This window comes from Hippoglossus stenolepis, chromosome 20 (assembly GCF_022539355.2).
Source record: "Hippoglossus stenolepis isolate QCI-W04-F060 chromosome 20, HSTE1.2, whole genome shotgun sequence".
Taxonomy (NCBI): domain Eukaryota; kingdom Metazoa; phylum Chordata; class Actinopteri; order Pleuronectiformes; family Pleuronectidae; genus Hippoglossus; species Hippoglossus stenolepis.
The window spans coordinates 5,550,273-5,574,404 of NC_061502.1; the positions used below are offsets into that span (position 1 = coordinate 5,550,273).

General features: G+C 39.7%; 2 protein-coding genes across 2 annotated transcripts; one reads left to right on the forward strand and one right to left on the reverse strand.

Moving 5' to 3' along the window:
- Positions 1–13,804: 13,804 nt before the first annotated feature.
- On the forward strand, positions 13,805–18,043 carry LOC118099882 (proteasome subunit alpha type-6). Its single transcript, XM_035144670.1, has 7 exons — positions 13,805–13,990; positions 14,770–14,864; positions 15,653–15,734; positions 16,567–16,722; positions 16,818–16,996; positions 17,196–17,290; positions 17,845–18,043. The coding sequence occupies exons 1-7, from the start codon at positions 13,915–13,917 to the stop codon at positions 17,900–17,902; spliced, it is 741 nt and encodes a 246-aa protein (XP_035000561.1). The 5' UTR covers positions 13,805–13,914; the 3' UTR covers positions 17,903–18,043.
- A 1,248-nt stretch (positions 18,044–19,291) lies between these two features.
- Positions 19,292–21,668, reverse strand: LOC118099823 (NF-kappa-B inhibitor alpha). Its single transcript, XM_035144601.1, has 6 exons — positions 21,362–21,668; positions 20,725–20,830; positions 20,395–20,602; positions 20,203–20,291; positions 19,831–20,091; positions 19,292–19,717 (listed from the first exon to the last, which is right to left on the reverse strand). The coding sequence occupies exons 1-6, from the start codon at positions 21,589–21,591 to the stop codon at positions 19,688–19,690; spliced, it is 924 nt and encodes a 307-aa protein (XP_035000492.1). The 5' UTR covers positions 21,592–21,668; the 3' UTR covers positions 19,292–19,687.
- Between the last annotated feature and the right edge of the window lie 2,464 nt (positions 21,669–24,132).

Below are 24,132 nucleotides of genomic sequence, written 5' to 3' on the forward strand. Positions count from 1 at the left end.
CTAACACTGCAACGGCAGGAATTGTCAGTTTAATGATGAAACTCTACTTTATAACCACATCCCTTTGGGTAGTAAAGAGGAGTAGAATATGCAAGGTGAAGGAGAGTGGGTTCTGTTGCTTTGGGGTATCAAGTTCCTTCTCTTTAGCTTTGCATGCTACATGAAAACACTGCAATTTCCTGCTTTGCATCCAAGTGTTATACACAGTATCTCTTCATTAAAACATCACTTGTTGCCATAAAAAGATATTGCACCCACAATCTCAACATTTCGAAAATGAATATTTACCTCCCTGCACTTGTAATTTCTCTCAAACACACAAAGGCCTATTTCTTTTAAGCATTGCATGCTCTGAAAACACCAATGTTAGATAATCATCTCCCCCACATAATTGCAAAAGCTCCTCTGCATGTTTTCTGACTTCTGCACATCACACTTCTCTCACTCACTCACTCTGTCTGCACACATGCACACACCCAAGCACACATGCACACACCCAAATGCAGAAACATGTGCTTGTCAAAAAGCACTTCACACACTCATGTAGCGCATGCACACACGCACACACAAACACACACCCACACAAGGTTGCGGAAAGTCCCTGGCACAAGTTGTCTTCTATCTCAGTTCTAGCTGTTTGCTAGTACAGGTGGCTGCTTCAATGACAACGGGAAGACAATATGGCCTGTGATCATACATTGCACTTTACCAGCTGCTCGTGCATTTATTGACTGTTTGCTTTGGGAAAAACTGCAAATAAGCTCAATAAAATACATGAAAAGTGTGTTCGGGGGGGAGATCCACACCTGCTGCCAGATTGATGTGGCTCGCAAGCTTCCAGTTCGTATCACAACTACATTTAACAAGGTTTTACAGTGTGGATTCAATAATTCTCCTTTAACCCAAATATAGAAGAAAAAAAAGGCAACCATATCCCCTTATTCAAGAAGATTCACATCTGTTTCTGCCCAAAGCAGTAAGCAGATATGTGAGTAAACAAACAGGAAAAGCATTTAACTTTATTTAAATCTATAAGATACAGATGCAATTTTAAATAGGACAGAAATAACTTATCAGTTCAAAATTATTCAAATCTGGTATAAACTCAAAAGTATGAGAGACAACACATTTAGAATGTGTGAATAATCAGACATTATATTTCTATATTTTTTTCCATATGTGAACATGTGAGCTGCATGTGCAATGCGCCTGTGTAATGTGCAAGTTGCACAATGCTATTTTCACCATCAACCTCACCCAATACAAAAAAGACATAACAAGCTCATAATCAAATTCAATGCATATATTCCACAACAACGTATCTACATACATCTACAGACAGTTTAAAAATTACCAAAACTGTTTTATTTTAGATTTTACTCACTTGAATGTTGATATATCCAGTCCAGTAAAACAAGGTGATGTGCTTCGAAGAAGGTATGCAGGTTGTGTGAGGTCACGGACTTATAGCCAGACTTACTGTATATACACATTTACTATGTCTATGAAAATATGTTTTATAAAAAACAGATTTAAGGAGAGCTAAATGTGCTCTTCATTGTGGGGGCCAGCATCACTGTAGGCTATCGTTTGATGAATTACTCCTTTATTATACATTTCTTAGATATTCTATCTTTATGTATCTATATGTGACTTAAAATCTGTTCTCTTATATGAATTACATTACATTATATTATTATTATTATTCAGAATCAAAACTTTTACCATGAACAAATTCTTTCAACAACCCTGGAAATTCTGTGCAACCACCCTCTGTATACAATATTTGTTTTCTGTCAAACCCTGTATCTTTAATCCATTTATTATATGAAAAAACGTTTTTGTCAAACTTCCATTGCTCTCGGTTTGGTTTGCAGTTATTTGCCTTTTTATTATTCTTTGGCCACACTGGCTGGGGCAGCAGGAAACTGAGTCAGGCCCATAGCTGAAAATCTCCATGATAGATGAAAACTGTGTATGGTCTTTTTGTATTTAAATTTTATTGAATTTTTCCCTGATATTTTTAGTAAAAGTGCATCTGCAGAAAAAACACATGTCCACAAAGAGAGTGGAAAGTATGAGTCAGTTCCTTGATAAGTAGATGCACATGACAGTATCTAGTCTTTATCACGTTTGTCTTTGTAATTGTCAAACACTTTATGACTCAGTTTCCTATCAACCAGTGAACATAATTTATCTTTTATCACAATTTCTAACTTTCTCCTCATCTGGACATGAGTCAAGACTGACGGATTTTTGCAGTTTGTGAAAAGCCCCAGTGTGAAATTCTGATCTTTTTTGTTCAGATTTACTTATATGAATGAGTGATATTCACAACCAAGACAGCATATACTGATTAAAATGTGTAGGTACTTCCATCAGTCGAACCTGATCAAAATAGAATCTGTTTAAATCAAGATTTGGACCAACAACAAAATGTATAATTACTATACCACCACAAAGTGATGCAAAATGAACACAAGGAGACATTAAATGACTACAAAGTGACACAAAACAACCAAAGAGGCATAAAAAGACTCACAAAACAACCACAAAGAAAACATGAACAACCACCATGTGATGTAAAAAAAAAAGTATGACGCAAAATAAGACAAGGACTCGAGCAATATGGCCATGTCCGTGTTTTACACAGTCTGTGCCCCATGCGGCCCAAAAGTTTCTAAACCCGCTATGTTGTAGATTTAAATGTTCAAAAAGACGGTTTTAAAAAATAGTATGTGATGTAGAGTCATGTTATGTAAATTAAAGTAAAGGTTCACTGTCACAAACTGTTCATGTTCCAGTTGGAACAAGCAGCAATGAGTGTGATTATTTTGGCCTTAACTTGGCTTGAGAAACACTGTCAGGTCAGTGGGTGTTTTGTTCTGCAGGGTGGAGGCGCGCTCCCTTTTTGCAGAATGACCTTATGTAACTGCCGGTCAGGGCAAAGTGGTAGTGAAACATCCTCTGCACAATAATGACCCTGCATGGGTGGAGTGTTGCTGCTTGCAAAGGCCACTCAGGTCCAAATGTATAACTTTAGGTACTTTCCTCTCCATCTGTCACTCATGCTCTCACATCATGCAGACAGCGTGAACAGCGGTTTGAAACCAGGAAGCAGTACAGTACATGTCAGCCCACCTATAAACTGTGGTTGTCTGTTGCTGGGGTCAAAAATAAGAGAACAGTGACAGTAACTCTGTGGGTGTTATTTTGTCATTCACAGACATCAAGTACATAGCAGTGTATTACTGTTATCATTGATTACATTTGATCATGAGCACAAAGGTTGAGATCATTTGAATTTGGTTTAGTTGTTGCTTTTCCTCAGGCAAATCTGTGAAATCTTTGAAGAGGCTGGACTGTAATGGAATTTTTAAAAATGCAAAATGCTGAGTTATTTTAGGCCAGTCTGGAGTTGTACTGCCACTGGCAACTTAACATAGATGTGAACGAAAAAGAATGTTGATGACTATGTGAAGCACAGTGGCTTTAAGCTATTTTAGGCGTAGCTGTCAGGCATTTAAATAGAAAGTCGGGTGTTGTTAATCCAGGCCCAACCGCTAGTAGAGTTAAATCAATCGGGTGGAGCTTTGTATCATACAAAAATAAATAAGACAATGTTTTGTATTGTCTTGCTTTGGTATGGCAAGGTGTGTTTATAGATGTGCCTACGTGAGTAATGAGAATAAACACGTATCTAATCTATAAATACACACAGGTTATGCACAGCTATGTAATCTATGAAGGTGGTAAAGCAAACACGCGTCATGTTGTTTTACTTTGTTGAGCTCAAGTCAAGAAAAACAAGCCATTCCAAAGAGTAAGGCTAAAGACATCTGTCATTTATTTGTTGCAATTACTATAAATCAATTACATAAAACCGCTCCCTTTTAGTACACAACACATTTTTTCGCTTATGCTGTAGATGAAGCAAAACTATATCATTATAAGTATACTTTTTTTTTTTTTTACAATTTTGAGGCAGGGAAACAAGCTGCAAACACATCATCACCTCATTTGGGTTAAAAAGGCTAACGTGTTAGTAAAGTGTTGCTCATTTACAATTCCACCAGACATGGAGTATCATTAACCTACATTTGTCTGGCCACCTGATGCATTTATGTCCATTATTTGCTCTCTTTGTAGCTCTGTTTTGCCAGATGCTCCACTATGCTAGCTACTACGTTTTTGTATTTGCTGCTTGAACTCTATAGAGCGTACCGATCCACTATTTGTATAAAAATATCACTCAATTCATCTAAAAATACAACGATACAAGATAGTGCTAATACCAGGATCAATTCGTTTCACAATATATCTATGTCCAGACAGCACAAAAACGACAAAAGCCCAAACAGGCATGCCAGGCCAGTAGGTGGCAATAAAGTCTACATCAACGGTTTATAAAATAGTAGAGAAGAACGCTGCGGGTAATGTGGTGCAGTAATGGTCAATTTAACTGCAAACCTGTAATTAGACGTCACAGTGCTAACCAAACATAGAGAAACCAGTCATTGTTGTTATTGTATCTGGCACATCCTCATTACACAAAGCAACAGTGGGCATATGCATGAAGTCAACTTGAACGTCATTGGTTTTTTTTTATACTTTGCTCTTTGGAAGGTGTTTGTAAAAATCTCTGTTTTACTGACTTAAAACGCTGTTTGTCCGCAGTGTACTGTGTAAGTTACTGGACTGAGCTTCTACTAATGCAGCAGTACCAAGAAGGCGAAGCGCTAAATCTTTTTTTTTTAGACAGAAATAGTTTCTATAGTTGGACATTTATACTCATCTTGAAAGGAGAACACATGTTATTTATATTGTAACTCTCTGTTTGTTATCTACAGGTTAATAGGCATAACTTTAATTCACATGATCCGCTTTGCATCCGCAGTACAAAACACCTGGATGTGCCCGGTCACCTGCAAGCTCCAGAAGGAGTGAATGGTGAGCATGGGAATCTTCAGGGAGTGGTTATGTCATACAGTATAACAGCTTGAGGGGGCAATTAGAAGGTAATGGCTGTATAAACACACATTCGCGGAACAGAACTCAATTTCCTCCCTTGCTTGTTACTAGACGCTTCTGCGACTTCACAACCCAAAACTGCTTCAATCCCAAGAGAAACGGGGGAATGTGAATAACGCTGTGTCCCTGAGGAGGTCAAGCACTTGAGTGCATCTCAGCAAAGTTCAATTGTCATTCAGCACAGCTTGTCCCCGAATCTCGAAATGCTAACACACACAAGGAAATCTCCCAACTTCCTGGAGGACAGGAAACTCCCTACTTTTGTTTTGCTGTGGCCAATCCACGCAGCAGCCAAACAATGGATATTTTTAGCCGTTTTGTTAAATATATCCCACTTACCAGTGCTGTTAAGATGAAATTGCTATTTAGGTTGTTTGGCTTTTGAGGCAAGCAGAGGCCTGTCTCACGTTAGCTGCTTTGATAAAACACTTGTGGCGGAAATCTTTGCATTTTTCCTTCATCATAGTCAGGACATTCGTGGTGAGGTGCATTCAAAGCCCACGGAAACCAAACGCAGGCTCACAGTCCTTGTTATGTCTGTGCCTCACACACGGTACTGTATATTTACGTGAAAGACTTTTATCTTCCCTTTAAATTCACTCAACACAAAGGGATCCCACGCCTTCTGATGTAGCTACCAGACCAGCCTGTTTGTCTGTCTGTGGGGGGAAACAGCTCATGACACACGGAGGGAAATATGAGAGGAAGAACAGAGGGAGGCAGTCAAGCAACTCATTGTCCAGAGTTGAGGATTTAGCGGCGCAAAATACATGGAGACGCACAGTGAGAGAGGAATTCCCCCAGTAGGTTCAAACGATTGCAGATGTGCGCCTGGCCGACTGCTACTGCATACATCTGGGCCAGAAAGCTTTCCCGCACGCCTCCTCCTCCATCCTCCGAGCCCTCCATGTCTCGTCTTCATAACACTGCCCTCTGCTCTACCCTGGAAAAGCAATTAGGTAGAACACATGGCCTGGTGTAAACTACCACTCACCAGGCAGCCAGTCCAGCGGCTGTGGCTGTCCACAGCAGCGTGGATCATGGGAGGCCTGAAAAGACCATTATCTTGGCAACTGGGAGGGAGAGATTTGGCGGAGGGAAAGTTTTGGGGGATTTCAGAAGGGAAAGATGCAGCTTCTAAGTAACAGTGCTACTGGAGGTCAGCAGTAGTCCGCAACTTGTGCAAAACTGCACGTTTACAGTCAGACTGTTTTGCAGGATTTTCACCATCTTCTACCATGTTTTATTTTGAAATGCAGAGCCCCATCTTGAAACTAACTCCAAGAAGTTTAAAAGAAGTGTGAATGAGTAAACATGCATGCATGACCAGATTTATTTAGAATACAGCATGTCCCTCTTTGCAGGGAACATTCCCTGATACTATTAATAATCTATAATTGATATCAAGTACGACGCACATACAACAAGTGGCATGTTTTGCTTATTGATTACTTCCTTGTTCAAAAGAAGACACGCACCTGAGTCAGACAAACTTGTTTATGCTCATTCGGAGACAACAGGCACTCTGCACGAGCCCACAGACACTGATGCGCATGTGCAAACACATACTAGTGGGAAATTCCCAGCAAAAATTCCACTCCAGCAGTCCTCTGTGAGCACATTCCTGGGTTTTTCACAGCATCTTGCTGCTGAAATGAAAGTCGAATTTATAGTTGCAGGGCAGTTTTGAAGATTCAGCGTAGCCCCAAGCTAGCAGTAAATCTTTCTTGGCTGAGGATATTTCATGTAAGCTTATATCCCTCCTCAATTTCCTTGATGCAGATCTTTGGGGAAAGTGAGGGAGCATGAAAGAACAAGCAGAGAACAGGGAAGGAGGAAGAGACTAAAGAATTCGACAGAAAGGGATTTCTTAGGTGCTCAACATGTAAAAACAACAATATGTTGTGTAATAATTCGTGAGATTACATCCTTACATATAGACTTCATGTTTGGCCAGAACACAGAATAGCATAGTGACTAACAATCAGTCATGTAATTGTATAATTTTGGGAACACAGTTTATGAACAGTTGTCTCATTCCAAATTCCCCTAGAATTCCCTGCGATGACTTCAGAGGTGATTGTGGTTATTTATGTTTATTCCTCTATAACTATTTATCATAACTAAATAAAATGGATGAGGGCATGTTTTCCGTTTGCAGATAACGTGGACACCCAATTAATGAACGTATAAGTGTCTAAGGGGGATTTTTATAGGCGTACAGTAGAGTGCAAAAAATGAGTCATGCTAGTTGGTGACTTTAACTGTCTCCCTACACCACAATTGTATCTATTAGGCTGTGGTCTTGCTCCGGGATTGCTCAATATTTGCTGACAAAATCGTGTTATTGTATTAGCTTGATGTATCTCTTTCATCATCATATATGTAATGGGCCAAAACACAGTTGGTTTGGGTGCTGCTGCATAGTACAGCTGGCATTGCTGCAACACAGTAGGGTGTTTCCTCTCTTCTTAAACCATCAGGAGATTACTTACCTCACTCTGGAACCACTGTGCTTTATGCACTATGCTACTGGCCTCTGAAATTAATCTGCAGATGGGATTTCCAGGTTTTATACCAGCCAGCCATGGAAAATCCCCCGTCTCTAATTAGGAATACTTTAGTTTTATTTGATTGATGAGAAGTCCCACATTTATTCACCTTGCTTCTTAAAGCTACAGTACTTTTGTATTAGCAGTAGAAAAAAAATGTTCTTCGGTTGATTAAAAATGTTGAAAACAGGTTTTCCATTAGCAGTTCGGTTGAGTACTTACATTTAAAAATAAATTCTTCTGGCGTTGCAGCCTCGCTTTTTGCAGCCATTATCTCTTTTGAAAAACAAGTAAGAACGTAGTAGATGTAGTTGTGTTGTATTGTTTATTTATTTTTAGCAGTTACGAACATTAGAGTAACAGTATGGGCCTCCATACTGTGCCACTATGCTATTGGGGACTAGCTGGTGGACAAAACTGAGCATTTAGCACACAGATGTCTTGATAATACCCTACGAAACCATAGAAGCGTGAATATCAGACTTTTATTTATTTCGTAGTCCGAGGCAAAACTGCAATTAGAACTGCTAGCTGTTTAAAAACACACGTTTTGCTAACACATTGGCCACATCAACTCTTATTAAGTTGATATGCCGAAGTTGTGTTTCCAACTCGTTCCACTGAAATCAAGGGGCCAAAAGGTCAGGGGCTCTGAACAGCAGTGTTATTGAATAATGTTTTGTGAGCTAAACAAAGAAATGTGTAATTGATCAATGAAATAAGTTTGTATCAAATAAATACGCTGCTTTTTGTACGTTTTAGCCTCATGGGAGAAGCTATGTTCTGGTTCTAGTTAAACAAAGTGAAAAATACAACTTCAAAGCCTGAGGGTAGCAATCGCTGTCATGTGGTAAAGTATGAAGGTAGAGGTAGAGTAAAAATGTTAAGTTTGTCGCTATCAGATGATGGGCATTAAAGGTAAATATAATGAGATCGCTCAGAATGAGGCAGAGGGTGATACAGGGATCAAGGTATGAGGCACAGCAGACAAAGCTTACCAGCAGAACCTGATAGTTAAGGCTTGTCTGAATACGCCTGCTGGTGTGTACTGAAAAACACTGTGAGGTTGTCATGACTCAAAATACAGAGAAATACTTAGAAAAGGAGAAGAGGGTTTGGGTTTCCTGTGGTACAGCAGAGTGAGGCATGTTAAAAGTTGTTTTTGTTGTTTTGCCCCATTTGGATTTTCTTCCTCAGGTTAAATTTGATCCATCTATATTTTATTTCTATGCACTAGGCCCAGTTCTTCTGTGGCAATGTGCGAATTACATGTTTTTTTCTAGTTATAAACCTTACCTATCCTACAGGTTATATTCAGGGAGAAGAGGAAGTATGTGGGAGTCTAAAAAAGCTATTGATCTCGCCCACCACTCTGACATCCAGCCATGTGGCTTCCTTTTTCATACTGGTATTTTTATATGATATTACAAGCTGCACACAGGCAGGAAGTGCAACTATTTGAAATCAAAAGCTCTCAGTCTGTGAATATCATTTGTTTTTGTTAGTCTCTGGGATTTAATGCACAGGGTATTTCAGGATTTATTTTCATGGGATAATTATAGTAAAATGCTTCGGTTAAACCACAGATACCCCCTTCAATGCTGGCTCTGCTGTTAGTGCAAACACATGTTCATGTATGGTTCATGCATTTTCTTATAGGAAAAAAGGGGAGACAATTGTTTCCAATGGTCAATGTACTTACTTCGAATTATGGCTCTTAACTGGCAGGTGAAACTTGGATATGTCTGGTTTATATGATATTGCATCAAAATAGGCTGCAGTAGTTCAACTTCAAACTACATAACATACAGTTGAAATAGTACAGGGGCATCTCAACAAGTATTCATATGAAGTCCAGTTTACTTCTGATGTAGAGTATTTTTCAATCTGTGAAAATATGTGTATATTTATCTATTTTCTTTGAGGCACTGGAGGGAGCATGCTAAAGAAAGTGTAACACAAGCCTTGGTCACAAACTGGAGGAGTGAAATATGATTAAGCAGGCCGAAGGGTTCTTGTGAAAGATGCTACAGAGTGGCATTAAGGGAAGTGTAGTTACAAGAGTTTAGGCCGGTTGTTCATACAAGGAACTATACATCCCAATATCACAGCCTTTAACTTCGTGGAATTGCTCATACTACATCAATGTTTAACCCCATTAAAAATTAACGATGTTTCTTTTTTGTATTATTAGTTTAACACTTGATTCAACACTTAACATAAGTCCTGTTTACACCTTGGTTACATGTGATCTGTATCAGGATACCATCTATCCACAGGCTTCTGTCTTCAGACCTGGTTTCAATAAAAACTCAATTCTGCCGTGACCAGATCTCAATATGCAAGTGAGTTAGGTGGGATCAACAGGCGTCATTCATTTTTAAACCACTTTTTGCAAGGTGACTACGTCTAGATGTGGTCTAGACGTCTAAATCGTGGCCTGGACTCGCTGCGGTCTGCGTACATTAACACTTTGCATTAATGTGGGGTGTTTTTTTTTTCATTTTCCAGAGAGGATATCCAGATGTGGACTGATGTTAATACCAGACTCAAATGGGGCCATGATACCCACTGTAGACTCAAGTGTGGTATCAATTATCCGATTGAATTCATTTTCTTATTATTTCCTTCTTTTCACCCAATTTCTGTGTGATTTATACACATTTGTTTTGCACATTTTAGTGACGGACACTGTAGCAGTTGTGAAAGGGCTGAATTGAGTTATCTTCACTTTCTATTTGAGGTAAATAGGGTCCTTTTGTTTCCCCGCTCCTCCCGTCTCCATCGGGGCTTAAACGCAGTGTTTATCTGGAAGATCATCAGAGCAGCACTCAAGGGAATTAGGTCATGAAAGCAAAGTCAGTACATAAGTGAAAGACGAACAACATTTGCCAAAAAAGAAGAGCCAAGAGCAACATTTGCTTTCGAGTTGTTCAGTAGTAAAAAGTGTATAATAAAAAGAGAAATAGACTTGACCTTGTTGGAAGATCAATTAAATGAATCAATTAGATGAAGAGAAGACAGAGAAACAAATATTGTCTAAAAAAAACAATACATGGCAATGTTTTCCAGGTTGTGTGCCAACAGTTGTTTTTTGTTCACACCAATAATTCATGACATTATGATCATAATATTATTTATTTAGGAGTAAAGCACTCCTGCACTTACTCTTCAAACCACACTTATTGCATGTGTGTTAATCTCTGTACAGTACCTGGGTGGTTTGCTTTTAAACTCCGCTGTCACTACACCATGTAGTAATTTACACTCTGCTGTCTCACTGTTATGCAGCCAGTCCAAGACTACAACATTCTGGGTTATTTTATTTACACTACAGATTTTAAATTTCTCTCGAATACCTTGGGCATTTGCGAACAAGTGTGACAACACAAATTGCGACATACCTTGAGAATACTGTGCAACCACCTGCATGTTTGCAACATGACAAACCAATAGATTACTTACAAGGAACAACATACAAATTCTAAAGAAGATGTCAGACGTAAGAGGAAGTGAGAATGCGGAATGTTTATCACATGCATGCTAGGTGGACTTATATCACTTTTGCCTCACCATGCATTATTTCACTTTAAATTAGCTGTTCGTAGAAACTGCACACTGGATTCAGCTTCATAGAAACTTTATTGAGAGAAGTAAAATGTAATGAATATTTTTCTGTTTGAGTTATATTATAGTTTATAGTATTATATATTTTTTTCATGTTTTTACAGTAAATACAGATTTAAAAAACAGATTTGAAAATGTCTTAATAGCAAAAACTTTTTTGTCAGATGTGGAATGAAAAGCTTTTGAAATGTACTGTACACAATGAGTCAATGTCCCATTTTCAGTTATGAGGGTGTTCAGAGAAAGCAAGCCTAATCATACCAATGTTTCCCTTATTGCCTAACATCTAAACTTCTGTGCTTGGAAAACATTAGACAGCCTGTGGGTTTTGAATGTTGAAAAAAAAAGAAGTATTTTCATAGATGGTGGAGATCCCCCCATAATCCAGAGAACAGTCCCACGCCTCTTTCTCTTAGACAAGAGGGCGGGGGTCTTTCTGGTTTCAAATGTGAGCGAAAACGCTGCACAGTATAGTATGAATGAGCTGTGCTTTCATATGGCATAAGAACCGGATGCTGGAGGAGAGATGTGGTGAAGGGGAGAGGAAAGGGGGAAGAAAGTGACAGGTGTCAGGTTGGAGGGGCATCGTCGTGGGTGGGGGGTGGTTTGCATGGTTATAAAATATCCAAAAAACAGAAGGTGCAGATGGTCTGTCGACGTAAACTAGAAGCATTCTGAGGTTTTACTTACCTCAACCAGCAGTCTAATTAGGTCTTAAAAATACATTAGGTCAGTCATTTCACAAAAAATGAATGTCTCCATTTATTAGTGTGGATTTTCTAAAATGATCCTAAAGTGGACATTTTGAAGTTGCAAAATCCATGTTGGAAAGTTACGTCTTTATCATCTCTGCCCCACACACTCCTTTAGTGTGAAGGAGTCTGGGTGTGCCAGAGAGGACAAGCTTTTTGACGATTAACGGCTGTTAAAATAAATAACTTGTTGCATAATTGGGTCATATGAGGTTGAGTATTTAAATATAAATACTCCCATGTATGTCACCTACAATTATACACTATCACAAACTGTGCTGTTAAAAAAGGATCATGACCTGGTATCCAAAGATACCATAAAATAGGAGAAAAGTTATAAGATTACCCCTGTTGGCATCGCAGGCCGAGGGGACGACTTTCTTCTTATCGCAGATCATCTGAATGTACGTCATTATCTGAGTTTATGTGCTAGTGACTTATAAAGAGGAAGCACACATCCTCTCTACAGCTGCATGAGCTACCTGGGGACACAGGGAAAATCCCCACATGACATGCGCACATTTGAGGCTTTTTTTTTTTCTTTTTTTTTTTTTTTTTAAGGAAGAAGGAAATGGGAATTAAGCATCAAACCATGTAATCCGTAACTGATTTTGTCCCACAAACTGTTACAAAGAAACCGCGCTTGTTCCTTCTAAAGGTGGCATTACTTTCACATGGCTTGTTATAGGATGAGAAAAAGGAATCTGTGGTGTCATGAGGGTTAATCTGATGGTTTTTTCCACTTTTTTCACTTTGTCACAGTAATATACAATTACAAGTTTAGCTTTTAAATGTTGATGTCTAAACCAGGCAAAATGAAAGTAAAATAATAGCTAATACATCAGTAAATGCTTTCTTAAATAAAATAAAAATGAGGCACTCAGGGCTGACACAGACAAATAAATATATGTAATTAAACAAATTTAAATGTAACTGTGTAAATGACACCATTTAATAAATTGTCCACATTACACTCCAGAAAAAATATTGAAGAGCCTATACTTAACATAAAAGTTGCCATGCTGAATACTCCAATACAAGACTGTCCTGCGTTTAATAATGTTAAGAAGTAGGGAAATATTATGAGTAAAATTTACAGAGACATCACAAGTAACGATATACGCAAAGTCAGTGTATTTTATCTAATATTGTGATATTGGATTACTTCTGATGCTGATGTGTAAATAGCACTAAGTTGAAGTATACCCTAATTTAACAAGCTTATTAACTGTTGGTTGGTTAAACTTAGCGATGTGTTTAGAGTGTTTACACAACACCTCAATATTTGCATAATGCCGAAGAGCAAAGAAAAGGTTCAGGTCCGACAGGTTTATACATAATTTACAACAGGTGCACGTTGAACAAGTGACAAAAGTTTACCATGTGACAAGTTCACATTGAAAGATTCTATTTAGAGCTGTTGAATTATATTAATTGGTTCATAAGCGATGACGTCAAGAACTCTGTAACCCGTGTACCAACATTTCTAGAAGTCCGGGACTCCCTTTTAACTATCCCTTTAAGCCATTACAATGTATTTTAAGAGTAATTCATTTAATATGAATGGAAAATACCAGTCTTCCAAAATAGCAAATTATTGTTGTGTGACCGTCAAATAAAAATGTGTCCGGTGGTAAAGGTAAGACGTGTTTCATTTTTGACATTTAGTGGAAGTATTAAAAAAGTATATACATTTACCTTAAAACTATACTTAAGTGTAGTACTTCATAGTACTTAGATTACTTGAGTGCTTCAGAGGACACAGCAGAGTAGTAGTATTAGTAGTAGTAGTAGTATTATAATATCACCATGGAAACAACGCAGGCCTCTCACACCGGATGATGTTCTGGTCCCTTCAGCTCAACTTCCGGGTAGAAACTGTGTGTATGAATTAGAATCTGCCTGCAATATTCATCTGGACGAACTTTGTCGGCCACGCTAACCTGTGTAAAATGTCCCGAGGCTCGAGTGCGGGGTTCGACCGACACATAACCATCTTCTCTCCCGAGGGAAGACTCTACCAAGTCGGTCAGTGCGCGGACGGGTCCAGACAAAAGCCGGCTCCGAGGCTCACCTGTTTGCTAGCTAGCTAAATGCTCTGTCATGGTTCGCTTAGCTTAGCTTGGCTTCTAGCTGGTAAACAAACAACGCGCCAAAGCGAAAGAGGCGTCAGATGCGACCATGACAGTTATATTAGTGCCCTGCGAGTTGTTATTTTCCCCTCTAGGTTTCTGATGATAGCAGGAAGCAAGAGGGAATCAAAACAGCTAGCTGGCTAGCAGGGTCGTTAGCATGGTTGGCGTTGCAGACAAGCAATCTGATTCATTGATCTAAGTCACAGCTTACTGTTTATGCAAATGTTGCATGATGGAAAAGTCACTGACAATTTTTCTTTTTAATAAATTTTCTCTGTAATGACCTCATATTGCCGCCAATCCATCCATTTTACGTAACACACAAATATGAAACATACACTGGGTCTATGTGCTGCAGGTTGATCCAGTCTGTTCTGAAGCTGAGCTGGTTGCAGACATCTTATCAACATCAGCTAGTAGACAGATCCTAAAGTTGCACCACAGGCTATTTACTGGAATGAAGTGAACATTTGCTGATAAACAGCCTTAAACTGAACATGCAGCCTCAGCTGATCCATGTCTCCTGCTGAGGGAGACACCTTTGTGTGTTTGTACATGTTCACCAGACTGTCCACAATCATCTGAGTGACATGTGGGTTTAGTATCATTTATAAACGTCCATTACTGTTGCGTGATGAACATACATGTGCATTGTCTCCTGCTTGTTTGCAGAATATGCTTTCAAGGCCATCAACCAAGGTGGACTCACATCAGTAGCCATCAGGGGGAAGGACTGTGCGATTGTCGTAACACAGAAAAAAGTGCCGGTGAGTTGACATCATGTGGTTTTCATATGGTTCACATCACTAACATCCTCCTGCAACCACAACACCAGGTTTCTCTTCATTGTATCATCCATACTCACAATGAATGTCAAATGTATAATACTCAGTATGTGTGGAAGCTTATTTTCATGGCAGCTCAATGCTGGTCAGTCAACAGTCGGATTGACTGTACATCTTGTGTTGGTATTCGTGAGTTTCACTATATTCATTTTCCCTCCGTCAAACACTCATAGTTTACTGCAAAAATGTCTCACATTTTATATTAGATTGTATGTATTGTGTTTTCAATAACAGCAGAAATAATAATAGACGTGCATCATATTTTTAGAGCCCAATTTATATTTGAAATAGACAATATGTATTATATATTATATGTAATTTATATTGTATAATATACTATCTTTATAACTTCAGGAAGAAAATTATTTCCTTTCTCTGAAATTGTTTTGCTTTGTTTTTCACTTTGAACCAGCAAGTGTAAAAAAGTAAACAATTTATTTTTATTATGTTTATACTATATTATTTTGTATGTGAGTCAGGTTTAATTGTATTTATACTCTTGATCACTTCTATAGTTTAATGCTATTTGAGGGACAGTTTGATATTTAGTAGCACATATGGGCATGTATATTTAAATATATATTTTCATAGGAATTCCCATGCAACATATTTATTCATTGAAGGAGATAAAGAATTATTTTGGAAACAATAATGACATCAAACGATGAAGCCACTATCACATGCTCATTACTTTTTCTTCTTTAAAACAGGACAAGCTCCTGGATTCCAACACAATGAGTCACCTTTTCAGAATAACAGATAATATTGGATGTGTAATGTCTGGGATGACGGGTAAGGAAAAAAACCTGATGTTTCTATGATGAAGGAAACTAATTATGGATCCTTAGTTTTCACTATTTTGTGTGGGAAAAATCCTGTAATTTAAAGGTTCAGTGTGTAGAATTTAATGATATATATATGTTGCAGCTGAATACCCCTCACCTCACCCTCCCAACCGTGAAGGAGAACCTGTGGGAGCCCTCAGTTGTCATAAAAACTGGTGTTTAGTTTGTCCAGGTTGGGCTACTGTAAAAAAATAAATGGTGGTGGAGAGGATGTGCTCCAGATGAATATATAAAGTATCTAAATATATACGTGGCAAGGTAAAGAAAACAACCATTCATATAATTTAGATCATTACACACTAGTGAAAACATCACTAGGATTATTTTATATTCAATTTCTGCCAATAGATCCCTTTCACCTAAATCTTACACACTGAACCTTTTTAAAGTCATATAAAACGCACACATTTAAAAACAACCTGAAATACCAAAATCTGGGTCAAATTTTGACATGATTACCATTTTCAAAATAGACAATTAAGAATCTCCATTCCTTTAGTGTCTTATTGGTGGTTAGTTCGTGGCAGCTGCTTTGCATTTTCTTCTTCTCTGTACTTTCTCTTATGAAACTGTTGTCTGAGAGTGGCTAGTTTAGAAGACACAGTAACATTTCTATCAATCGGAACAATCCAGATGAAATCCAATTCAAACCCATCCACGTAGTTCTTTGCTTTAAAGATTGAAAGCACCATAGTTACTGTATGACAGTTTAGTGCACGCTCTAAAACAAATCGGCCTCTCTTCTCTCCCCCTCTTCAACGTGCTCTGACATCCAACAGCTGACAGCAGGTCCCAAGTGCAGCGAGCTCGCTATGAGGCGGCCAACTGGCAGTACAAGTACGGTTATGAGATTCCAGTGGACATGCTGTGTAAGAGAATGGCTGACATCTCACAAGTCTACACGCAGAATGCTGAAATGCGACCACTGGGCTGCTGTACGTATACATGTTTTTTTTTTATTCACTATTGTTAATTTTTGGTCAACGCCTGTTAACCGCCACTCTCCTCTCAAACGCCCGTTTACCTGCAGGTATGATCGTGATCGGCATAGACGAGGAGTACGGCCCCCAGGTGTACAAGTGCGACCCAGCAGGCTACTACTGCGGCTTCAAGGCCACCGCTTCTGGAGTCAAGCAGACAGAAGCCACCAGCTTCCTGGAGAAGAAAGTGAAAAAGAAATTGGACTGGACCTTTGAACAAACTATTGAGGTACGTGAGGTCAACGCTTATCGCAGGTTGATAAAGTAGGAACATGAATGTGAAAGTAACTTTAAAGGTGCTTTCCAGTTGTGTGGTGTCAAATTACGCAGTGAATTCTCATATCAGGTCCACCATTATTTGATATAATATAAACATAAACCTGATCTTGTCTTCCTCATAACGTATCTATTCTTTTCTCTGCTTTTAGACGGCAATTTCTTGTTTGGCAACTGTTCTTTCCATTGACTTCAAGCCCTCTGAGCTCGAGGTGGGCGTCATCACAACACAGGACCCTAAGTTCAGGTAAAAGTCAGGCAACACAGGATCTTTTAACACAAATCCATTTGGTGGGGGGGAGTCTAAAAATAGCAGCTACAAAAGTCATTTCACTTCCACCTTTTTTTAAAAGTGATTTTCCTAAGGGGTTGTAAGAATGAAATCACTATTAGTCATCTTTCACAACACATCCTGTTTTATTTATGTATAATGTTTGATATTATCTTGTTTTTACTCTTCTCTCATCTTTTATTATTTATGCTCTAATGTTGTGTGATCTTCAAATTGCTTCTGTTTTCCATCGTTTGCCTTCAATTCTTCATTTTTAACATGTTAATCACCTTGTTACTGTGTTTTGCTATGTCCATCATCAACTAATTGATTGTTAAGTCGCTAAAATGACAGAAAACAGTGAAAAATGTTATAATCCCCACAGTGTGAGTTTCTTATGTGTAGCGGCTTCAAAATTTTAACTAAAACAATCAATTAATTGTTACACCTCTAGTAAAAGTACAAATAGATTTTGGACTTGAAATGTATGATTAAATAATTGTATTCATTTGTGTATCTTTTCCCTCCAGGATTCTGACAGAGACTGAAGTGGACGTCCACCTGATGGCCCTGGCAGAGCGCGACTGAGCGGCCACCTGTTGGATTAAAGTTAGAGCATGATGGGATATGCAGTTCCCAGATGGAGGCCGGTGTTATCTTTGTTTGCTGTACATTTACCCCACTGTTTCATTCAACAATAAAAAAAAATATGTTTTTGGAGTAAAATAACTTTTGTCCTTGATTTATTTTTATTGTTTATTTGTCTTTTGCATTGTTAGTTTTTTCCTTGCATACACACACACACACACACACAGAGACCAGACTTTGTAACCCCCGGCCATGTAAACTACTACTAACTAAAACCTTTGTTTCATCAGCTGTGTTTTCATCTGTGGGCTGAATTTAGCTGCACAAGGAAATAGAACATGAGCGGGTGCAGAACTTTACCTCTGAGCTTCCTGTTGTGGCACAGAAGAAATCACATGACATACACTAAAGTTGTGTGGAGAGGTTATTCTACTACACAAACTGCTGTAGATGACATCTGACCTCATTTTCTCTTAATTTATGTCTTCACGATCTTTATCGTGTCAGAAATATGAACTCTGCTCAGAGGATGTACTTCACAATAATTTTAACAGTGGCTTCTAGTGTGTGTCTGGAATGGGGGGGGTCCAGCTCATAATTCAGACGACTTTGTCGTCACCATATGATCAGAAATGATGTTAACACATCACTGAGTCATTATTAGTTGCTTCCTATTAATCTCGTCACATCAGCACTTGTCCCCCTAGCTTCCAAGAAACAAATCCAGCTAAAAAAGGAAAGTTCTCTTCAAGTTCCAAATGCAGTCATCGTTTTTCGATTTTCTGGACTTTTTACTCACATTAATGTTTACATCCCTTATGTAATTAGCAATTTCCCAAAGAAGTTGGTCCTGTTGTGAAAGACAGAGGAGTCCCCCCCCCAGTGAAAAGTTTACAGCCCTGAGGATAATTACAGCTATTAAACCTTATCACCGAGTTAAATATTACTTCAGGTCGAGCCAGTTCCTTCAGGTAATTCCACCTAACTCTATCAAAGTGTCACCTTGACACAGGGTTAACACTAACTCTCTGTGGCACACTCTTCCGTCTTTTTAAATAACATTTCCTCCTTCAAAAAAATTCCCTTGGCATTTCTACCCGGTGCCTGTTCCCAGCTGCTATTCAGCAGTAGTTCCAGGGCGGGGCGGAATATTTAAGTACATTATGCTTCTCTTGTTCTACCCAGGGACTTTCAGCGCGGTGACTCAGAGACCTGGTGACCTCGCCCCAACGAGGAAATCCCAGACTGTTCCAAGTGGTCTGTCTGTGTTTCACAAGTCTGGGTGACTCTCTTCCTCATCACTTTGAGTAAGTGAGAAGTGTTTCTTACTTTAAACTGTGGAAAGCCCGACTGGTCACATGGAAGGAAATAATACTCATGCTGTCCAAGTTCTTTATATTCATAGACTTCTTTTTATTCTGAGCATTTTTGTTAATAGTGCTTAAATTCACACGACATATAGAATGTACAGGTACAAAAATAATATCTCTTCATTTACAATATATTACACGTCTGGTATGTACACATCAATATATATTTTTACAGTATAGAGAAAGACCACATGGAGGTCATGGTCTTTCTGGTGTGTTCAGTCCTGTGACCCGGACTGGCTTGGCCCAGACTGGACGCCATCTTCATTCATGTTTGTGATTCCGGGGGCCGGCACCAGTGGATGTGGATCTGGACAGGGGGGACAGACACTGACTTGTCCCTCATCGTTGGGCCGCAGGCAACCCAGTAGCAGCTTTACTGTCGTTGATACCATCAACGGAGAGATGGTTCTGTTTACTTTCCGAACTTTATGTCATCGTACAACTGTAGGAAAGAAAAGAGAATGTTAGGGACTTGTATCTTGTAGGTTTATGATTATATGTCACATTTGCTTATGAGATGCCTCATGGTTCTGCCATTCCAAATCAGATACTGACCTCGTCTTCCGACAGGTCCAGTTCCTCCATGTCGCTCTCATCCGATTCGCTTTCGGGGAGCTCCCTCAGTTCCTGCGCCGTCCTCTCAAACAGCTGGCACCGTATCACTTCGTTCGTGCGCCCGTAGGTGAGGTGGTACGCCGTGAAGCCGCCATAGTTCATGCAGTTGACGTCGGCACCGAGGTCGAGGAGGCAGCGAACCAGAGCGGGGTTCTGGAGATCAACAGCCAGGTGGAGGGCCGTTCGTCCACTGCATTGTTCCTACCGAAAACAATGAAGTAAAAGTAACGTTAGCTTCCTGCTTTTTAATTCGGATTTTTGCAAAAAAAATTACGCAGGTTTGTTTTTTATTTAGGAGGTAATGACGCCTACCTGTGTGTTGATGTCTGCACCCAGCCGAACAAGGTTTTCCACCAATGAGATGTAGCCGTTAATGGACGCCAGGTGGAGACAGTTGTGACCTGGGGAGGAGAAAAAATAAAAAAAGGTCAGTCAACAACCAAAGTCAATAAGCAGCAAGACCAACTCTGCATGTATGTAAAACTTTTATTTTTCAATATGTACCATTGTAGTTGGGGAAGGACACCATGGAGGTGAGGTGGCGCTGGCAGTTTTGGGTGATGAGGCCGAAGCAGGCGAGGGAGCCTCTCTTGCAGGCGATGTGGAGCGCTGTGTTGCCGCAATTATCGGCCAACCGTGGGTCACAGCCGGCCTTCAGGAGCTTCTCCACCAACAGGGGCTGCTCTGTGATCACTGCTAGATGGAGGGCAGTCTGAGGGGGGGAGGGAAATCAAATGGACATTTAATTATTATACTGTTTTTTTTTAAAAAACACTTTCTGTTTGAGCTGAAGAAGACCATTATTTTGGTTTAATCTTGATCTTTGATTATTACCTGTCTCTGGTGGTTGTGGATGTTGAGGAAGGGGTGGTTGTGCGACAGCTTGATCATCTGGAGGGCATGTTCAGTGGCTTCGTGAATGATGGCCAAGTGGAGAGGCCTGTGGGGAAGGGGAGAGAGAGGAGGGGGGGGGAGGTTAGTTAAAATAGTGCTTTTTCCCCCAATAAAAGAAAAAACACAGGCACTGAGGAAGTGGTTCCAGCCAAATAGGAAAGAACAAAGGCTGAGTAGCAGTGGAGCGTTTCGCAACAATGGAGTTTTGTCGGGTTATTTCCACCAGTTGTGGCTTGACACATCTGATGCTTTATCAGTTACTGGCAGAGGGCCAGGGACTTTCCTGAACGCGCAACGCGGAGTTAAGCACCGCCCCTGCTGCGCTCTGAGCCAAAGTACACACTGCTGAGTACACACTGTGCTGCTCACACACACACGCGCGCACGCACGCAAACAGACCCACTTTTTTTTAAAAAACCCTCTTGTTTTCGTGCAACCTTCATGCTTAACGGTGCAACTTTTCAAACCATTTCAATGCTGGTGCAGTGCCCCGACTTCCACTGATTTTACGCACAATCCTAACATCGTGCATAATGCACAGTTGCAGTATTAGTGATCCACTAAAGTCTCCACTTACGTGTCACCATCCTCCGTCACCGCACTCCTCCAAGGCTCGCTTTCGTGCGAGTGATCCCGCGGGTCCACGCTCATGTCCTCAAACTCGCTCACCAGCTCGTCCTCCTTCAGGGACTCCAGGCCGCTGTCGAAGCGGTCATCTTGGCAGGGCAGAATTTTCCCCTGCTTAGGTCCCATGTTGTCGTAGTTATAATCCATTTGACCGTGGTTGGATACTCGGTGCACGTCCATGTCTGAGTGAGAGCAGTAGCAGGCTGTGCGTGTGTGTGCGTTTCAATCCAGAGGTCAGGGCAGAATGGTGCAGCTGGAGGAGGCGCACTGGGTTTTGTGCGCTCGCTGGGCGGAGCCTTGGCGGGGATTTCCACTTGACTTATCTTAGAAAAAGCAGAGGGAAATCACACGGAGCTGTGCTTTTGTGAGAAAAATCCCCCCTCACACACACTCAGAACGAAAACTTGTAGTTTCCTATTCAACACCTATTTTCACCTGTGATGTAGGTTAACTTAGACACTTTGTATTTCAGTGAATGAGGCATGGTGTGCATGAATGAAAGACAGAAGAATTCCCTTTTGCACTGGGGAAAATCATTTTTTTAAAGTGGCTAACCAAAGTAGGACTGCATATTTTCCACCTCATACCTCTGGCCTAATTGGACAAATTTAAACTTGTCATAATATTTAAAAATCTGTGTTTCCAAAATGAGGTTCAGTTCAAAGTTTACAGTGACAATAGCCCACACCTACACCATTCACCACATTGTGTTATCATACATGAATTCTGTGGTCATCTTAATCAGACAAGAGAGGCATTTAATTTGACTTGCAAAGCACATTCATACTTGTCTTCATCTACATGTAAATATCACAAAACTGCAAGGAATCTGTTTTATTTTCCCCAAATAAACAGATATTTATTTGATCGAACATGTTTTATTATTTATGTTTATCTACCTTTTAAGTCTTTCTGTATGTCGAACAGTCATCTAGTCGGCAGTGTCAAATTTAGTGTGATTTGGACACGTGATACGTTTAATATTTATACAAATTGAATAAACTACCAGCGCTCTGTAAACCAGGTAGGATGAACACACGTTTTTCTAACTTCACTCTGCAACATAGACTATTCATGAATGATTAAGTTTATCTAGTCTTATCTTACTTTTACAGCCTCATATGATTCTAAAAACATGAGGTGGGCAGGAATGCCAAATGTGTCCCTTTGCCCCATGATGCATCAAATAAAATCATATATAAATTCACGTGAAAGCAGCACATGTGGTGTAAAAACAACAACAAATATCCAGCTTGTAAATTCAGGGGACATACAGAAGAAAGTGGCAGGATTTCCACACTTGTTCCTGCACATGGTTACGCTACTGAGTGAGTTTACGCAGCTCTGTAAAGAGCAGAGGAAGAGGGGAATATTCTGAAGTTTCCTCATGGAGACTCCCTGATGAAAACAGCTCTGCATGTTCCACAACACTATGCTCTGGACTTACCAGTTAAGCAACGTACATGCTTTAACACACCTCTGGAGGAAAAGTCCTTCATAGGTCAGCCCTAAACCAGGGAAACACTGTGTTGAGTCATGGACGAATGCACATTACTGTAACTATGTTATGTAATAATAATGCACATCACATCGCTTTTGACATTTGGGTTGGAATTCTGAACTTTTTCCTCATAATTCCTTTTTCACAGCCAGTGTTGTGACTTTCCTCGTTATTTTTTGTTATTGCGTCTGTCTCTTTGTTGCTTTGAGGTAAATTCTTAAAAAGGAAACTCCTCTGTCTTTCACAACAAAGTTGTGGTAAAGTGTGTGACTGGGCTTCTTGCGTGTGCTCCCCCGACATTTAAGATAAAATTCCCAGGATCACGCCTGTTGACACCTTGAATGGGGGCTTGGTGAAAACATAGCAACAGTATCCAGGAGCAGAGAAGGTATCACACCTCTGTGGGGCGAGACTCAGTTGTGATTACGATATGAAAACCAGACGCACACACACATCTACACACCCAGCAGGTCTGTGATGTCACTATGGGGCAGCCTCCTGTACGTCTCACACACACATCCCTCGTACAGGCTCATACCATCTCCTGCCTTGAATTCCACACATACTTTCACATCTGCCAAGTATCACAATGAGACATCTGGGGACAAAATGTTCTTGCAGCCCTGTGTTTTCACTCCTGTTGCCAAGATGCTTGTGTCTATATAAGGTCACATGATAGGGAAATGCTGGAACTTCCACTTTACATCCTAGATATTTACTTTTTAGTAAAGGCTTGCATGTGCACTTGCCTGCACTTGCCTTGTGTATTTATTTGTGGTCACTATGGAAACCAACATGGAGCAATGACGCCAGCTCGGATCGAGTGATGCACATTGCCATAACTTAGCTACCAGTTTATTTGCTACTACAAATGAAAACTAATGCATTGAAGTTATGCCTTATACAACCGCCCTAAAATAAACTCTGCTAAGATTATAATATTCAGTTTTTATTAAAAGTGAATGTGCCAACACTGATATTAATGGGGTGAAAAAAGACCCTCAGTACAATGCGATACAATTCAATAGTACCATAAACTACAGCCTGACCTGGAAGTTAAATCAATGTTTCAACAATTGATCCTTTCTCAAACTCAAAATTGATCATGAAGGCAGGATTTATACCACAATATATGGTGTACAATATATTTCCAAAATACAAAATAAACCTGTCCTATAAACAGTATTAATTTATAGGAATTAAAAAAAATAACAAAACAT